We start from the raw sequence: 18,744 nt of genomic DNA, 5'->3' as shown, positions 1-18,744 counted from the left end.
ATTTTGACAAGCTTAAGTCAACTATTTACAAATTTATGAACTGGTGTTGACATGCACAGATGTACTTGATAGTGTGAATGTTGAAAAGAAGATTAATATGTCATGCATTTGTTTTCCTCAAGGTCTTTTTTTTATTTGGCTTGTTTCTGTTTTATCAGCTCCCTAAAGATGGATTTCTATTGACAGCTCTGATTAGTAGTTGCAGTTATTTAGAATAGAAATATCCTTTATTGTCCCTCATTGGTGAAATTTAGCTGTTCCAGCAGCAAAGTAACCACCAGATGGAGAATGCAGATTCAAAACAATTAGTTAGCAGTCTTAATGTTTGACTTTGTATTAAAACAAACTACAAAATGACTTTTTTTTTCCTCCAGTGGAGTATATTGATTGTGTTTGGTCTCTTCAACCATATGTTTTCATCAGAATATTTAATGTAAACATGCAAGTTCTCCCCTGCTGAAAAATCAACAGTTCTCCAGACTGTGACTGAGATAAACAACTTGTGCATTAGTTCATTCATCTTGTCATACCAATGTAAGCAAACATGTTTATACTAACTCTCTGTGTTTAACCTCCTAAGACCCGAACTCTTTCACGGCATGCATTTTTAATTTCTCTTTGCTATTTGGGCTGATTGGGACCTAATGAATGTAAAAACAAAGAATTACCAGATTTTTTTTTTTTTTTACCTGACTTTTGTTTCTGAGAAAAATGAGATCAAGATATGACGACATTCGTTTTAAATTTTGATAGAACAGTGGCAGTATAATGGCCTCGTATGTGGATATCAGGCCCTGGTAGAGCAAAATTTTGTCTAGACAACCCAAAATGTGATGTCCACATATGTGGACACCAGGTCCTAGGAGGTTAAAGACTCCAGTACTGTTACTTAAACAGAATCCTTAATTACTCCTAGTGTCAAATGCTGATTTGAGGTCAGCCAGCTGTTTCTAACTCTTACACTAAAAGCTGGTAGATTTTAGTTGCAGATATCTTTTGCATAAGCAAAAGTTCTCTTCAAGTTCTCTTTCTAATTCTGCAAATTCTCTTTCTAATTCCATTTTAATTTGTCAAATGTTACCCAGGTTGTTAGTAGTTTATCGATTTTCTTTTGAAATGCAGAAATTTGAGGCAATTCTCGATATGAGTCCTCAAGATACTGCTAAAGCAGCTTTTTTTCTAAAGTTAGAATTAATTGTCTTGAACCTACCATTCTCAAAATAAAAGCGATGAAAGTCATGTCCTTCAACGAGGTTGCCCAGGGCCTCAGGCTCAAAGGAAGTCAAACCAGGATCACAAATTTTCCTGTTCCACCAGAAACATAATGTAGCATCAGCAAAGAAGACAAGCAAATAATTCAAATAATGATATATATATATATATATATATATATATATATATATATATATATATATATATATATATATATATATATTTTTTTTTTTTTTTTTTTTTTTTTTTTTTTTTTTTTTTTTTTTTTTGAGGGTGCCTTTCAAAACCCAAGGTCACCTTATAAAAGAACAAAATTAATAAAAGAAGCAATAGTCATAAAATACATACAATGAGTTAAAATTGCAAAGCAGAACTTGACAACAGATAAAATCAGCACTAAAGCGAATAAGCCAGTTTGAACAGATGTGTTTTGAGCTGTGACTTAAATGCGGGAAGAGAGTCTGTGTTTGTTTATTAGGCCACATTATATACACAATATAGTTATGTTACTGGGAAAACGTGAACAGAAGGGAACTTACGCGTAGGCCTCAAAGTCTCCATTGTTGATAGATTCAATTAACTGCTCAGTAACTTTGATGATTTCTTGTTTTCGAGCTAAAACACAAGATCACAGAAAATCATCAGCTAAACTGGCATAATAAATGTGTTGTTACTATATTTCAGGCAAATGTTCAGAGTGCAGCTACAAATCAGCTTCAGATGAGTTCTACTCTACGGATTTGCAGGATTTTAAGGTTATTAGAAATGGAAGGCGCTCAAGAAAGGATTTCACAACATTTTTGATCATTCATGTCTGAGTCAAAAAAAAAAAGCTGGAAGAAAGCCTCCCATGACTAATAGTGATATCAGGCAGGAAAAATGCAGGATGACAATATATTTCACCCAACAAAGCTCAAATGAATCAAGACAAACCAATGTCAGATGCAAGTATTTGCTGTAAAAGCGATTTAAACTAAGTAATATTGACAGTTACCTTTATTGTTATTGGTGCAGGCTGGGGGATATTGAAAAAATTACTCAATTTGTGAAACAACAGACATGTTAAATAATTATTTTTTTTTTTAAAAACTGTAAGAAGTCCTTCACCTTCAGACGAAAGGAGCAAATAGGGTCATAAACAGAGGTTTCATTTTATTGAAGAAGGGATAGTCACTGAGGAGTAACTTTCTTAAATCACAGACTACTGCAAACACCCAGTGGTCTAAGAAAAGGATATGATCTGAACATCACGAGCATGGCATTTGAGACACTTTACATATAAGGAACACTACCTCACAGGGATGACTGGGTAAGCAAAATAGGGCATCTTTCCCATTGTGGAGGACTTACTCTGAATTGAGGAGGTGGGAGTCTGTCTTGAGTCAGACATCTGTGAGGAACGGCTCTTAGAACTCAAGATACCACTCACTAAGCTGCCCAGACGAAGGGCTGAGATGGGATGCATGGATGATTGAATGATTGGGTGTCCAGTGTGTATAAAGGGCGGAAGACGTAACAAAGATAATCATGTATGGTGAGAGACATAGCGAAAAAAAAAAAGATTTTCTCAACAAAAACACATAAAAGGAGAGTAAAAAAAATGCAGAGTGGAAACATTTAATAATAAAAACATAAAATTGTGGGCACAAAAGCAGCATGTGTTCCCATTTTTGTATTAACCTAAGAGTACATGGATGCAGTTGGAGGAGAAGACAACGAAAGAACAGTGCAATTTCCATTTTGCAAGAGTTAAAAGCCAAATGGGAGCAGGAGTAGTTAACCTGCTGTTAACTGCGTAACAAAGCAGGATGTAGAAAAACACAGATGGGAGCGACCAGTCTGACTGGAAATCATGAGGACTGACTAACATTACCAGTGTAGCAGAGATCTGCAAGTCTGTAAACCATACAGTTTTTACTACCTTTCACATCTTCATCTTCAATGGTGGTGTTGGCACTCTCAATTGACTCCTGACAAAAAATGACAAAAAGATTATGGACACATAATACATGCTCCTTTAATGATATCGTGCAACATGCATTTGTAATACAATTAAGTCTTAAATAGAGAGTTTTAAAAGCTAAATGGTCTCACAAACTCTGATTTATGAGCAAATTTGCTTTATTCTTGTTGGTAAATTGGAAAACATTCCTGTTAGCTCTTACTAAGAAAGTCTATAGTACAGGAGCAAACAGACTTAGTATTAAATGTAGCCATCAGTGAAAGTGAACTTTGTTTATGTTATACCTTGTTTCCATCCACAGGGTTGTGTATCACAGTTGTCTGTGGTTCCTAAGAAAAATATATAATAGGCACTTGTGGGAGCAAATACTTCAATAATGCAAGAAAAGTTATGATTGGGCAGATACCTCTGAAGAAAGTATATTTTGTGTATTTTCTAAAACTGACGGTCAAGAAGATGGTCGACCACTTACATCAATTACTCATTATAATTTTTAACTTTGTCTATCTGTAAATCTATTCATCACAATGTATCTGAAACCAAATTCAAATGTGTGCGTCAATTTCTTGTTTATTGTATTCTTCATTCTTTCCACTCTTTCTGTATTGTGTGGTCTTTTTTGCATCTGATTTTCTCTCAGCAGCCCTAGCCAGTGCCCTCACTTGGTAATCAGATGTCTGGGTTTTTGTAGAATTGATCCTGGTGACCAGCTCAGTCTTTCTAATCACTCACCCAGATTACATAAGATTATGACATCAGCAGCCTTGTGTGAGTGTGTATGTGTGTTTGTGTGTTGGGGGCGTGTGTGTGTGATAATGGAGTGAGAAAGAGAGGAAAGACAGATGTCATGTGCATGTGTTCATGCGTAATCAACTTGACAGCAAATGGGAGGACAGAAAGTCTTTGACATCATGCATAGTGGCAGTCATGTGGCCTGACGTAGACAGTTATTCAGCAGACACCATGCCCAAGCCAATGAGTAATGCCCAAAGAACAACTATCCTCACAATCCTTACAGTCATGCACAGACCAACTATGCCAGTAACAAATCCTACAAAATGCACATGTGGATTACTGTCAGCAATTTTACTTTTAATTGCAAATCTAACAGATGTACAGTACAATGACATGAAAGGAAATCATGCATGGTACAAATGAAAAGAGCAAGAAAAGAAGAAGAGTTTCTTAAGAAATACAAGAACACAAGAAGTGGGGGGGCTGAGGTAGAGGTTACCCTAACCACAGAACCTCATGTTCATTAGAGCCTAATCCAAACATGTGTGTGTGTGTGTGTGCGTGTGTGTATATAAAGACTTAACTTGCTTTAACCCAACATTAACGGTGCATAAATTCAGCAAATCCAAACTGGCCAAGCATTATATATCCCATGCATGCACTGCTAATTCAGATGAATGAATTCATAAATACATCAATCTGAATTATAAATATCTTTCATAGATAGCTTTATGAAAAAATCTGGAGCTGGGACATGCTGCACAGTTACAAAGGTCTATATGCACTATTTCATTCAGGGATAGTCTGTTATTGGTGCTAGACATGTATTTCACCCCATGTTACTACAATATCCTTACATGTCTTTTTTAAAAGTTGAAATCTTCGTATCAAAGGTTGAGATCAAAAAGAATATGATCTTACAATGTGGAAAGGGTGAACCTGAACCTCCTCCACAGTGGGATGTGAGGCAGGTACATATAGATGTTTTGTGAAAGAAGCTGTGAGTGTAGATGAGACTGTGTGTATACCAGTGCAGGGGCAGGGCCAGTGTCTTTAGGACTGGTCACTGTGTTGGCTTTGTTGTTGACCTGCAGGGGGGCAGTGTAGAGGGGAGGGACATGACACATACACACTTCTCAGACACACACACTCTCTCACACCGGCTACAGACCAAAGTGATCATCCCAACTCTTCTGTTTGAAAGATCTAATTTCAGTTCCTATTATATGTTACCATGCAAAACTAAATTATGGAGATGATAAAAAAAAAAGGATTTAACATAATGACATGTGAGACATCAGAGTCAGCTGGAAAAAAAACAAACAAACTCTAATGTGTCCTAAAGGTCACACTCTGATGAAGCCAACAGAGTGTGACCCAGAGCAAATGCCTGCCTATGCCTTGAAATCCTATTCGTGAAAATCAAAAACAGGACTGGAGCCAGGGGGCAACCCTAGAGCCCAACAAAAGCTGAGAACATGCTTGACTTTATGTGAAGAATGCGGGGACAGCACTTCCTTTGTTGATACAAATACCAGATGGCCTGGTTGTAAACCTTTTCAAAGTTTCCAAAATGTACATATACATTCCAAAATGTATATGTACATTTTGGAAAAAAAACCATGTACACAAGATGGTCAAACTCCCATGATCCTTCTTGAAAGCTTTGCAAAGGTGAAGAATGGAATCAGCAATCAGCCGGAGCCTCCTTTTCAGCACCCTGTTATAGACTTTGTGTGATACCCCAATAACTAGAGAACAATTTCCGGTCCCTCATTTTGAAAATGGAAACCACCCCCGCTGTCTTACACTCCATCTCCAATCTTTAACAAGGCTCATTCAGACTCTGTGTCTCCAGACTCTCTGGGAAGCAAGAGGAATCCTTCCAGATTTAAAGACCCTACACGCAGGGGCTTTCAACCAGATGTTCCCAGTTCACCCTCACTAGTCGTTTGGGTTTTCCAGGTCTGTCTGAGAACCTTCCTCACCATCTGATCTGTCTCACCCCTAGGTGGTGATCAGTTGACAGCTGTGCTCCTTTTTGTGCTTTTTGTCCTTAGATCACATGATACAACAAGGGAGCCTGTTATTGACCTTTGGCCTAATGTGCTCTGATACCAAGCACACTGATAAACCGCGTATGCTAGAGCATCATGTTACTCTAAAGTAACACTATAAATGACTATGGAAAACATGAGATTTGGTAAATTCAATAAATACAAAAACTAAAAAGATCAATAATTTAAAAAGAGGATGATGAGACCAGAAACATAAGCTACGAACAAGCTAAGAAAACTAGGAAAGCTAAGAAAAAGATACCCATTTCCCACATCTTTGAGTGACTGTCCCTGAATGATGATGTTGTTAAGTGCAAAATGCATAATAACAGTAGTAATAATAATCAATATGGCTTCTCAGACACTAAACATTCCAACAAAAATAATGCAAGAAACAAAGCATTTTCTTCATTGTGCAAAGCAGCTCACCTTAACACCATCTGGCTTCTTGTTGAGCAAAGTCTTAGCTGCTGTAGAAGGAAAGACAGAGACAACATTTCAGTATGAGGTTCAAGAGAGTCCTGTGCCAGAGGCTACACAAACATGCAGCAAGCATATCAATTTGTGCTTATCTCCAAACTCCAGGTGCAAGATCCAACTGCAAGATCCATAATGCAATCCAACTGAAGCTCCAAATAACCTAACTTCTGCAAGGCTGTTATCCTACTACATACTTACTCACATGTCAGGGCTGAAGTGTGGGTGGTTAATTGGGTGTATTTATAGCAGGTGATGAAAAGGTTAATCTAACCAACTATCTCCAACAGGCTCACACACAACATTCCTAAGTCGACATTTGCCCACATACCCATGCACTTATATATTTGCACCTACATATATGCTCCCACCGCTATTCCTTAACTTTATTTTCCGATGTTACATAGAAACTTAACACTAAACTGCATTACAATAATCCATGCTGCATCTTTCTCTAAATTTCTCTGAGACTGTAAATTAGCACTTATGCAAGGATGAGATTCTGTAGTACACTTTAAAATGCCAAATGTTATACTTTCATGCATACGCGATTGGCTATTCCACACTATTTCCAAAAATGTAGGGGCACAGTATAAAAAGAAAATATAACCAGATTTAAATTATCAGCAAATCATTTAGACTATACATGTAGCTGAAAATAGTACAAAGGCAATTTGACAATTTGGGAACTGAGGAGTGAGAAGTTATGTAGCTTTGAAGGTGAAATGTTTTCCTATTTGTTGCTTAATGTATGAGTTCAGCTTCTCATCAGTTTCTGGCTTCTTGCGTTGAATTCTTATTTGATTATGTGCCAGAGGTTTTCAGTGGATAACATGTCAGGAGTGCAGGCAGCTCAGCTAAGCAAGTGGAATGTGTTGTAATAGATGCTGTCTTTCTGAAATAAGCAAGAACTTTCCTGAAAACAATGTGATCTGGATGCGTTTCTCTAAAACACAACATTTTTCACCTTTAACATTTTATACATCTTTACACTACTGTCAGTTGTATATATATAAAATGTTATTTGCATTTTACACAGTGTCCCAACATTTTTGGAAACATGACTCTAAATGAAAAATGAGACCTAAATGCCAATGCTTATTGGTTGGGCTCAACCTCATACATTTCACTGTCATTCCAAAAATCCTTACCTCGAATGGTTACCACAATTCAAACAAAAAAGGAAAGAAAATTGAAAAAGGAAGAAACTGATAAATAAAAAGAGACACAAATGAACAAATGCATTTCACTGTAGAATGAAAAGCAAAAGTAGTCTAATTAGAGCATGAAGAATATGAGATAGGTCAAAAGAAATGTATATTTTAAAAAAAAGTTTGGCGTCAAAATAGAGAGAGAATGGTAGAAAAACAGCTTGAAAAATATAAATGACTCGTGTTTAGCAACAGCATTTTTATGCCTAGTTTCTTTTTTAAAGTCTTCTAAAATTCAATTTTATTTCATTTTAAAACTTAGAGTTTCTCCATATTTTATCTTTTTTATGGTGTAAGCAGCAGAAGATTCACTTTTCAGAGAGTACTTAACCAAATTATTATCAGTTATCAAGGTTTAATAGTTCAGGTTAGTTTAAGTGGGCTTGAAATAGTTATCCATAGTCAGTGTATTACCTACAACATTCATAGTTTATTCCCCTAGTACTTCCGATACCATCACCAATATCCTGCTGTAGACAAGGCTGGTTACAACCATTTATACTCTATGTATCTACCTCTTGATTCGTTGGTCTACCACTGTCTTCACTGGTTAATATATACTAATGTGTGAATTTGGTGTTTTAATGCCTTAGATTGAATCTAACCCTTTAAACCCTTAAAGTTTTAAAGTTGAGGCAGGTTCTGCTCATTACTGTTTTTAATCAAACTTTACTAGCTTATTTAAAAAAGCAGTATAATAGCTTTATATCAGTAATTTGTTTGTTTTTTTAAATCTCATCCATAATAGTTTTAATTTAGCTTCCATGCCAGTACTCATGTCAGCATCCTCTACTGCAGGTATTACACTGATGGATAAGTTCATAAATTCCCACTTTTTTAAAGATCTCTTTAACAGCTGTAACACCTTTTTAGCTTCCAGTTTTGTTTTTTCCTTCTTCTTTTTTTGTTTTTTAGGACAAATGCTTGTAATTTTTAACATAATATGTTTGGGCAAATCAGGTTTTGGACACCATGCTGAGAAAGACATACCTGAGAAGTTTCTTGTGACTAGCAAAGTGGTCAATATTGCTCCCTGCATTGACAGAAAAGAAGGAAAGAAGGAGGAAATGATGATGGGCGAAAGGAAAGAAGAGAAAGAAAGAAAGAAAGAAAGAAAGATTGATTAAAAGGTTGTAGCAAGAAAGAGCAGCATAGCAAAAGGACAACTCGAAGGCTTTACAGAACAAGCAATATTTTAAGTTATAGTGAGAAGTCTTGAGCAAGGAAAACAGAAAAGGAGAGGAAAAATGGCTGGATGGCTTGTTCTATATAAACAGAAACATGAAGGACTGCCAGAAGTCTCACCTTGAGTTTCCTCCTGGCATTGAATTTCTTCAGGCATTCCACAGTCTCCTGCCTGTGCATCATGGAAGCGACAGTGGACCGTTGCTGCAGGGAGAAGATGAGAGGATTTGAAGGAATGGAAACAATGGGTGAGAAGAATGTATGGCTGCGATTTTTTAATTTCTGTGTGCATCTGTGTGTGTGTTTGTGCAAATATTCCAACATCTGTGAGTGTGTTTGCCACATACGCAGATCCAGGGGTGTTTTAGGGCCTCTGCAGCAGTGATGCGTTTACTGGGGTTGATGGTTAGCATCTTGTTAATTAGATCTTTGGCCTCAGGAGTTACAGTGTCCCACTCTGGTGATGGGAACTGTAAAAAAAAAGAAAAAAGTGTGTCATATATACAGCATATATACAAATACAAAACTACAGAGCTCTGAGGATTCTGTTTTTGTAGCACGCCAGGAAGAGAGGAGATAACATCAGAATTATTATCCAATTTTCAATTTCAGGTTTCAGATGTTATATTAGTGGAGAGAAAAATCTTTAAAGGCCTATACCAACTCAAAAATCACAATGTCCCGAGCTCCCAATGATGCTACAGGAAAACTGAGCAGATGGCCAGATGATGAAATGATCCTATGTGCAAAATTAACTAAAATAAAATGTCACTTTTTGTTTTGTCTGACTTTATTTACCATTTTGTTTTTTCAGTTTTGGATGATGTATATATGCTTACATCATAGGCCCCAGCCTTGATTTGTTGATAGAGGCGATGTTGATCCTCATCCCAGAAGGGAGGGTAGCCAACCAGCAGGATGTACAAAATAACACCTAGAACAAAGTGACATGCGCACAAACCCATGCATTTTAGAACTTTATACTCGGATACTATTTGTTTATTTTAAAAAACAACATGAAGTTTCTTTATTTAGCACTCCACAAAACACTCAGAACAACTTAAAGTTTCAGTCCTTGTAAAAAAAAACAAACACATGTCTTTGGACCCAGTATTAGATCCAAGCAGCTGCAGTGAGACAATCTGAATGTTATTTACCACAGGCCCACATGTCCACTGGTTTCCCATATGGGTCTTTCCTCAGAACTTCTGGAGATAAGTAGCCTGGGGTGCCTGCAAAACCTGGAGGAGTAATATGAAAGGAGGATATTTGGAAAGGCAGGTTGGTGCAGGCCGTAAAATGACTGTGAGACAATGAGTGTTGTCTTGTGCTGATTTTTGAAATTTCACTTTTTCTTATTTTGAATAAGAGACTCTGCTAAGAGACATCTGTTGTAACATTTTTATTGACAAGGAGCCAAGGCTTTGGCTGCCATGTACCCTCTGTGGATTTAGGGTGGTTCCTGTGAAACTCTTTATTCCTGCCAAATATTTTGTTGACAGTGTTCTTTGGAAAACTGAATAACTCCAATATGTCACATGAAATATATTATCACGTTGTGCTTGGCCAGGATGCTGTCCAGTTCATGAACAAAAAGAAGCCTACGAAAGGTTTCTACAGGACATTTAAACTGATTGGTGTATGCGCCCCTACTTGTCAAGATTAAAGAGATTGTCAACAGATTAACACTAAATCCCCCTTTATTAGTATTGCCCCAAAACTTCCCTAACATTGTCAAACATCTATATGACTGACTTAATATTTTTTGTTATTACTGATTGCTTGCTTGACCAATCAGCTATTTCAAGTTGGAAAATGGATGGATGAATACTCACCAAACCATGCCTGCTGGTCCCCCTGTACCTCGATAGCCAGCCCAAAGTCAGCCAACTTGACCGCCGCCCCCTTCAGCTTACTGGCCAATAGAAGGTTCTCAGGCTGGGGGGGGCGGAGTCAAACAGGTTAGAGGTGAGAGGTCACACGCTCTGGGAACAAGCTGCCCACAGACACAGATCTAAGATCAGATTAGCCATAGCAATCCCAATCAAAGCCATTAGAGGTCAGTGACACTAAGCTGCTCTTAAATCAGTGTCTGAGGCAACTCCCTTTCTGCCACATCAATGACAGAGAACAAAAATGTGCACGGGACCAGATCTCTACGTGACCACGGACATGTTTCACACTGGAGCTGTGGACTTGCTCCCCCAGCCTCATGGATTCAAAGGGAGTAGAAGTGATGTGTAAATTAAAAAAACACTCTACTATTAGAATCCATGAGCAGGAACAAAGTGCACACTGCAGGGAGAAAGATACAGGGGGCAGCTGTGGTGGAACAGGAGACGTGGGTGTAAAAACAAGTGACTTTCAGCCACATATGTATAATGACACACACTGCACACTAAGACAATTTAGCACCATCATAAATTTATGAAAGCCAACAGCATGCACATATACACACACATTTAAACGCATACGCACTAACAAAGGCGCAGGTGCAGAAAGGTCTTTGCTAACCTAAGGCCAGTTAGACAGTGTGCTCTAATGAATAATGCATTTCCTAACATTTAGAGACTCAAAACACAGGCAGCCCCAGTCACTTTATGGCAGACGTATGACTCAACAGGACATAGACAGTAACTGACAACTAGACACAGCTACATAACGATTAACATAACGATTAATAAATCGTCCTAATTTTGAAGCATGTAAAAACCTGAAATTGCTTCAGCAAAGGAAATCCTAGTCACAGAATGGAAATCTCAAACTTGGTTATTCTTTCTGGGGTGTTTTTGCAGTCACAAGCTCACAATCCATTTAGTCACATTGAAAACAGCTTTTTTTTTTTTAGCATTCTCCCACCTCTTTGCTTAACATCAAAATGCTAATGGGACGTTGTGAGAATACGGGCTACCACTGGAATAGTCATGACCTTAAAAAATTTTTTCACATCTCAACATAATTTTTACATAACTATGCGAATGGGGATCATTTCTGAGTGTCTGTCTTGTGATTGCCTCTATTTTTAACCAGCACTGAATTACATTACACAGTCATACATCTCACAAAATTACTGCCATGATAACTTCAACATACTTTCAATCTGTCTTCAACATATTAGAGGTATTAGAAGAGGTTCCTCATTCTCTACACGAGCAGGCAGGGGTACTAGCCAAGCATACTAACTCAACAACATAGAAGAAGACAAGCAGGCAAGAAGAAGTGTTGGAATCTGGTAGGCTCGAATCAAATATTTGCAGACCAGATTGGCAACATATTTCAGAGTTAAGGTCAAGGTCATATCAGCTTAAATATTGCCTTTTATTACTTTTATTGCCTTCAAAAGAAAGAATGAACAATGTAATAATTAAGAAGGTTTATAATGGAGAATTTAATGAAAATTACCTATTTATTTCATAAAACAAATCATAAAAGAAGCAAAACAAAAATATGTAAAGGACAAAATGGAATTTTCTCTCTGTTGCTACCAAGTCAGGACTTTTTTGTCTTTCTGTTTGGTCAACAAGGTTGCAGCAATGTCTGTGGTCATACAAACCTTCAGGTCCCTGTGAACGATTCCATTAACGTGGCAGTGATGGACACTCTCCAGGATCTGCTGTATGCAGTGGCTGTGGGTGGGAAAGTGGAGGAATGAGATGGATCAAATTAAAAGGAGAGAGAGGGAAAAAAAATCAAGAAAAAATATATTTTAAAAGAGGATACTAGGGAAAATAACCGAGAAGAGAAGAATAACCTAATTCATAACACTGTTCTCGTCATCAAACTTTTTATGCTTCTCTTGTTAATATGTGATTTTAAGCCTCATTATGGGAACTTATTTCTGCAAAAAGTTAAAGTTAAAGACATGCATAACATAAAGACATAGATATACACACGCACCCCTTTCTTTCTCCCTCGGGATGCAGCTTTTCAGCATAAAGCTGGCAGTGTTAGGTACAGTGGGGCAAAAAAGTATTTAGTCAGCCACCGATTGTGCAAGTTCCCCCACTTAAAATGATGACAGAGGTCAGTAATTTGCACCAGTGGTACACTTCAACTGTGAGAGACAGAATGTGAAAAAAAAATCCATGAATTCACATGGTAGGATTTGTAAAGAATTTATTCGTAAATCAGGGTGGAAAATAAGTATTTGGTCAATAACAAAAATACAACTCAATACTTTGTAACATAACCTTTGTTGGCAATAACAGAGGTCAAACGTTTACTATAGGTCTTTACCAGGTTTGCACACACAGTAGCTGGTATTTTGGCCCATTCCTCCATGCAGATCTTCTCAAGAGCAGTGATGTTTTGGGGCTGTCGCCGAGCAACACGGACTTTCAACTCCCGCCACAGATTTTCTATGGGGTTGAGGTCTGGAGACTGGCTAGGCCACTCCAGGACTTTCAAATGCTTCTTACGGAGCCACTCCTTTGTTGCCCGGGCGGTGTGTTTTGGATCATTGTCATGTTGGAAGACCCAGCCTCGTTTCATCTTCAAAGTTCTCACTGATGGAAGGAGGTTTTGGCTCAAAATCTCACGATACTTGGCCCCATTCATTCTGTCCTTAACACGGATCAGTCGTCCTGTCCCCTTGGCAGGAAAACAGCCGCATAGCATGATGTTTCCACCCCCATGCTTCACAGTAGGTATGGTGTTCTTGGGATGCAACTCAGTATTCTTCTTCCTCCAAACACGACGAGTTGAGTTTATACCAAAAAGTTCTACTTTGGTTTCATCTGACCACATGACATTCTCCCAATCCTCTGCTGTATCATCCATGTGCTCTCTGGCAAACTTCAGACGGGCCTGGACATGCACTGGCTTCAGCAGCAGAACACGTCTGGCACTGCGGGATTTGATTCCCTGCCGTTGTAGTGTGTTACTGATGGTGACCTTTGTTACTTTGGTCCCAGCTCTCTGCAGGTCATTCACCAGGTCCCCCCGTGTGGTTCTGGGATCTTTGCTCACCGTTCTCATGATCATTTTGACCCCACGGGATGAGATCTTGCGTGGAGCCCCAGATCGAGGGAGATTATCAGTGGTCTTGTATGTCTTCCATTTTCTGATGATTGCTCCCACAGTTGATTTTTTCACACCAAGCTGCTTGCCTATTGTAGATTCACTCTTCCCAGTCTGGTGCAGGTCTACAATTCTTTTCCTGGTGTCCTTCGAAAGCTCTTTGGTCTTGGCCATGGCGGAGTTTGGAGTCTGACTGGTTGAGGCTGTGGACAGGTGTCTTTTATACAGATGATGAGGTCAAACAGGTGCCATTCATACAGGTAACGAGTGGGGGACAGAAAAGCTTCTTACAGAAGACGTTACAGGTCTGTGAGAGCCAGGGATTTTCCTTGTTTGAGGTGACCAAATACTTATTTTCCACCCTGATTTACGAATAAATTCTTTACAATTCCTACCATGTGAATTCATGGATTTTTTTTTCACATTCTGTCTCTCACAGTTGAAGTGTACCTCTGGTGCAAATTACTGACCTCTGTCATCATTTTAAGTGGGGGAACTTGCACAATCGGTGGCTGACTAAATACTTTTTTGCCCCACTGTAGGTTATGTATGATTAATATTGCAGGCTTTTTGTCATTAATCATCTTTATAAATAACTCTGAGATCCCTGACACAAGGTAACTATATCACACCTCTGAGACAACCATATGTGAGACACACAAACACACATATAGGCACACACAGTTGTTCTCTCGGGTAACAGACAGAGATGCATAATGGCTGCTTTGCTCAGCAGCGTGTGTGTGTGTGTGTGTTACCTGGCATCAGCCTCACTGTAGTACTCCCGGGCTACTATATCTTCAAACAACTCTCCTCCTGTCACCCTGGGAAGAGAGAATGAGATCATTATTTAGTGTATTCATGATTCTGGCTGTCATGAAAACTGAAACAGACTTGTCATTTTTTCTATGGACTCAATTACAAAAATCACTGGCAACTTCAACTATTACACCTCGGTAGTATCGACTCTGTACCCCTTTTTGCCATCAGTGCTGCCTTAATTCTGTCAGCTGTACAATCATCATGTGAATATCCCATTCCACCACATACCAGTGGTGTTTTACTGGACCTGGTGACAGTGAACGCCCTTCATTGTCAAGTTCAAGAAACGAGTTTGAGATTATATTACATTTTTTAACAGGGTGTGTTATCCTGTTGGAAGCAGCCATCAGAGGATGGACACATTGTGGTCATAAATGGATAAATTGTTTAGCAAAGATACTTAGCTGGGTTTCGCATTTATATCGGTTGATACTCGGGGGCCTTGCTGATGCTGCTCAAGGGATAGCTTCTCTTTTTCGGACCATTCTTTGTAAACCCAATAGATGGTTTTGTGGCAAGATCTCAGCAGTTTCTGAAATTCTAAGATCAATAACTGTGCCATGTTGAAAGCCACTTGAATCATCTTTCAGACCTTTGCATTAACAAGCAGCTGAACAATCCGAGAAGCTTCTTCAGTTCTGAAGAAGCTTCTCAGATGAGAGGTGAAACGTCTTCAAGCAACTTAAAGAAGTCCAGACGCTTTTCTTTGAAAGCTCCTTTGACTACGATGACCTGGATGACTGAGAACCTTCACAGACAGCTGAACAATGCTATACTGGAATGTGGAATGTTCCAAACGAAAATAAGAAAAAAAATGTTTGCAAGTAACTCACCAAATTACAGTAACTGACTATTAGCATTCTAAAAATAGTCAGTTACTGTAATAGTTCAACATAATAATTCATTAATAAGAGATAGTATATAAAAATTGGTATGGTGAAGAGAATTGACAAAATGTGTGAATGAGTATGTGTGTGTGTGTTACTCACAGATCAAACACCAGATAGTGGAAACCCTCTTCTGATATGCTGTCATGGAGTCTTACTGTGGAGGAGCGCAAATTTAAAAAAAAGGAGAGAAAAGTGTGACAGAGAAAAGAAAAATCAGCCAACAGAAACAGACCAGCAGTGTCCAGCGGTGTCAACAAAGTTACAATATAACACTTAAAACGTCTCAAAACATGTTACTAATAATAGATGACTTCTAAGTTTTCATAGTAAAGCTGTCAATAGTGATGGCTGTCGTTTGATGAAATCTCGCTTTCCCATAATAAAACCTAAATTATTTTGGAAGTAGCTATATGTCTATGAAATTCTTTACAATACTAAAAATAAATTCAGTAAAATTATCATTCACATCACGGCAATTATGACACTCAGTTACGTCAATTGAAGGTTACTAGAATTAATATTGAATCATGTGTAACTTTGCCAAAACAATGTCAGACTCTGTAGTTGGACCACATGTTCTCCTTAAATTGCTGGCAGGAAACCTGTTCTTGGTAGGAGAGATGGCATCCATCCCACTTTGGATGGAGCAGCTCTCATTTCTAGAAATCTGGCCAAATTTATTAAACCCCCCAAGACGTGACTATCCAGAGTTGGGACCAGGAAGCAGAGTTGCACTGTTACACGCCTCTCTGCAGCTTCTCTCCTCCCATTTCCCCCGAAAATACCATCTCCGTAGAGAGTGTGTCAACTCCCAAACAGAAAAAAACAAACTAAAAACGAGCAAAAAATGACTTAAACACAAAAAAATGACAAAGAAAGAACAATACAGTATCCACATTTGCACCAAAGAGTTAAACAGTGAAATGTGGATTAATAAATATTAGGTCTCTCCCTTCCAAGTCTCTGTTGATCATTTATTAACTTGAGTTAACAATTGATTAACAAATTGATTTATTCTGCCTTACAAAACCTGGCTACAGCAGGATGTTTATCTTAGCCTAAATCAATCAACACCCTGAGTCAAAATAACTATCAGAATCCTTGAAGCACAGACCGAGGAGGTGGTGTGGCAGCAATTTTCCACACCAGCCTATTAATCAGCCAGAGACCAAGACAGACTCATCTGTGTGCTTGTCCTGCTAGACCTCAGTGCTGCGTTCGATACTGTTGACCATAATATCCTATTAGATCGATTAGAGCATGCTGTAGATACTACAGGTACTGCGCTGCAGTGGTTTGTATCATATCTATCTAACAGACTCCAATTTGTTCATGTAAATGGAGAGTCCTCTTCACACACTAAGGTTAATTATGGAGTTCCACAGGGTTTGGTGCTAGGACCAATTCTGTTTACATTATGCATGCTTCTCTTAGGCAGTATCATCACAAGGCATAGTATACATACAACTTTATCTATCAATGAAGTCAGATAACACACACCAATTATTTTAAACTGCAGGAATGTCTTAAAGACATACATACCTGGATGTCCTCAAATTTTTGCTTTTAAATTCAGATAAAACTGAGGTTATTTTACTCGGCCCTGAAAATCTTAGAAATATGGTATGTAACCAGATACTTACTCTTAATGGCATTATCTTGGCCTCCAGTAACACTGTGAGGAACTCTGGAGTCATTTTTGACCAGGATATGTCCTTCAATGCACATATTAAACAAATATGTAGGACTGCTTTCTTCCATTTGTGCAATATCTCTAAAATTAGAAATATCCTGTCTCAGAGTGATGCTGAAAAACTAGTTCATACATTTATTACCTCTAGGCTGGACTACTGTAATTCATTAGTATCAGGATGTCCTAAAAACTTCCTGAAAAGCCTTCAGCTAATCCAAAATGCTACAGCAAGAGTACTGACAGGGACTAAAAATAGAGAGCATATTTCTCCTATATTGGCTTCCCTTCATTGGCTCCCTGTTAAATCCAGAATTGAATTCACAATCCTGCTCCTCACATACTAGGTCTTAAATAGTCAGTCCCCATCCATTCATCCATCCATCTTCATCCACTTTATCTGAGGCAGGGTCGCGGGGGCAGCAGCCTAAGCAGAGAGGCCCAGACCTCCCTCTCCCCAGCCACCTCCTCCAGCTTATCCGGGGGAACACCAAGGCGTTCCCAGGCCAGCCGAGAGATATAATCTCTCCAGCGTGTCCTGGGTCTGCCCTGGGGCCTCCTCCCGGTGGGACATGCCCAGAACACCTCACCCAGGAGGCGCCCAGGAGGCATCCTTGTCAGATGCCCGAACCACCTCAGCTGGCTCCTTTTGATGTGGAGCAGCAGCGGCTCTACTCTGAGCCCCTCCCGGATGGCCGAACTTCTCACCCTATCTCTAAGGGAGAGGCCAGCCACCCTTCGGAGGAAGCTCATTTCTGCCGCTTGTATCCGCGATCTTGTTCTTTCGGTCACTACCCACAGCTCGTGGCCATAGGTGAGGGTAGAGACGTAGATCGACCGGTAAATTGAGAGCTTCGCTTTTACACTCAGCTCCCTTTTCACCACGACGGACCGGTGCAGCGTCCGCATCACTGCAGCCGCAGTCAGTCCCCATCTTATCTTAATGACCTTGTAGTACCATATCACCCCATTAGAGCAGCTCACTCTCGCACTGCAGGTTTACTTGTTGTTCCTAGAGTATTTAAAAGTAGAATGGGAGGGAGAGCCTTCAGTTTTCAAGCCCCTCTTCTATGGAACCAACTTCCAGTTTGGATTCGAAAGACAGACACTATCTCTACTTTTGAGATTAGGCTTAAAACTTTCCTTTTTGCTAAAGCATATAGTTAGGGCTGGACCAGGTGACCCTGAATCCTCCCTTGGTTATGCTGCAATAGGCGTAGGCTGCTGGTGGTTTCCCATGATGCACTGAGTATTTCTTCTTCAGTCACCTTTCTCACTCACTATGGCCTCAGTAGACCTCTCTGCATAGAATCATACTTTTATCCTGTCTTCCTTCACTCTCCTCAACCAGTCCTGGCAGACGACCACCCCTTCTCTGAGCCTGGTTCTGCCGGAGGTTTCTTCCTGTTAAAAGGGAGTTTTTCCTTCCCATTGTCACCAAAGTGCTTGCTCATAGAGAGTTATATGATTGCTGGGTTTTTCT

General features: G+C 39.1%; 1 protein-coding gene across 8 annotated transcripts in view; it reads right to left on the bottom strand.

The window, feature by feature from the left end:
- camk2d2 (calcium/calmodulin-dependent protein kinase (CaM kinase) II delta 2) overlaps window positions 1-18,744 on the bottom strand; it is a 46,184-nt gene that overhangs the window by 4,667 nt on the left and 22,773 nt on the right. For 2 of the 8 annotated variants that reach the window (XM_006787282.3, XM_087841791.1), the window contains exons 4-18: window positions 15,671-15,725; window positions 14,618-14,683; window positions 12,394-12,466; window positions 10,676-10,778; window positions 9,998-10,081; window positions 9,680-9,774; window positions 9,188-9,310; window positions 8,961-9,044; window positions 8,646-8,688; window positions 6,397-6,437; window positions 4,939-4,998; window positions 3,460-3,504; window positions 3,134-3,182; window positions 1,752-1,827; window positions 1,211-1,305 (exon numbers count right to left, since the gene is read on the bottom strand). In XM_006787282.3, the coding sequence (XP_006787345.1) occupies window positions 1,211-1,305; window positions 1,752-1,827; window positions 3,134-3,182; window positions 3,460-3,504; window positions 4,939-4,998; window positions 6,397-6,437; window positions 8,646-8,688; window positions 8,961-9,044; window positions 9,188-9,310; window positions 9,680-9,774; window positions 9,998-10,081; window positions 10,676-10,778; window positions 12,394-12,466; window positions 14,618-14,683; window positions 15,671-15,725 (1,092 nt within the window). Of the gene's footprint in view, window positions 1-1,210; window positions 1,306-1,751; window positions 1,828-2,206; window positions 2,228-2,562; window positions 2,662-3,133; window positions 3,183-3,459; window positions 3,505-4,938; window positions 4,999-6,396; window positions 6,438-8,645; window positions 8,689-8,960; window positions 9,045-9,187; window positions 9,311-9,679; window positions 9,775-9,997; window positions 10,082-10,675; window positions 10,779-12,393; window positions 12,467-14,617; window positions 14,684-15,670; window positions 15,726-18,744 lie in introns of all 8 variants that reach the window. The other 6 variants (XM_087841789.1, XM_087841790.1, XM_006787281.3 and 3 more) reach the window with 6 other exon arrangements.

This window comes from Neolamprologus brichardi, chromosome 6 (assembly GCF_056152115.1).
Source record: "Neolamprologus brichardi isolate AB-2024 chromosome 6, ASM5615211v1, whole genome shotgun sequence".
In the NCBI taxonomy this organism is placed as follows: Eukaryota; Metazoa; Chordata; class Actinopteri; order Cichliformes; family Cichlidae; genus Neolamprologus; species Neolamprologus brichardi.
The sequence above is the reverse complement of the archived record's forward strand: the minus strand, read 5'-3'. Positions and strand labels throughout refer to the sequence as shown.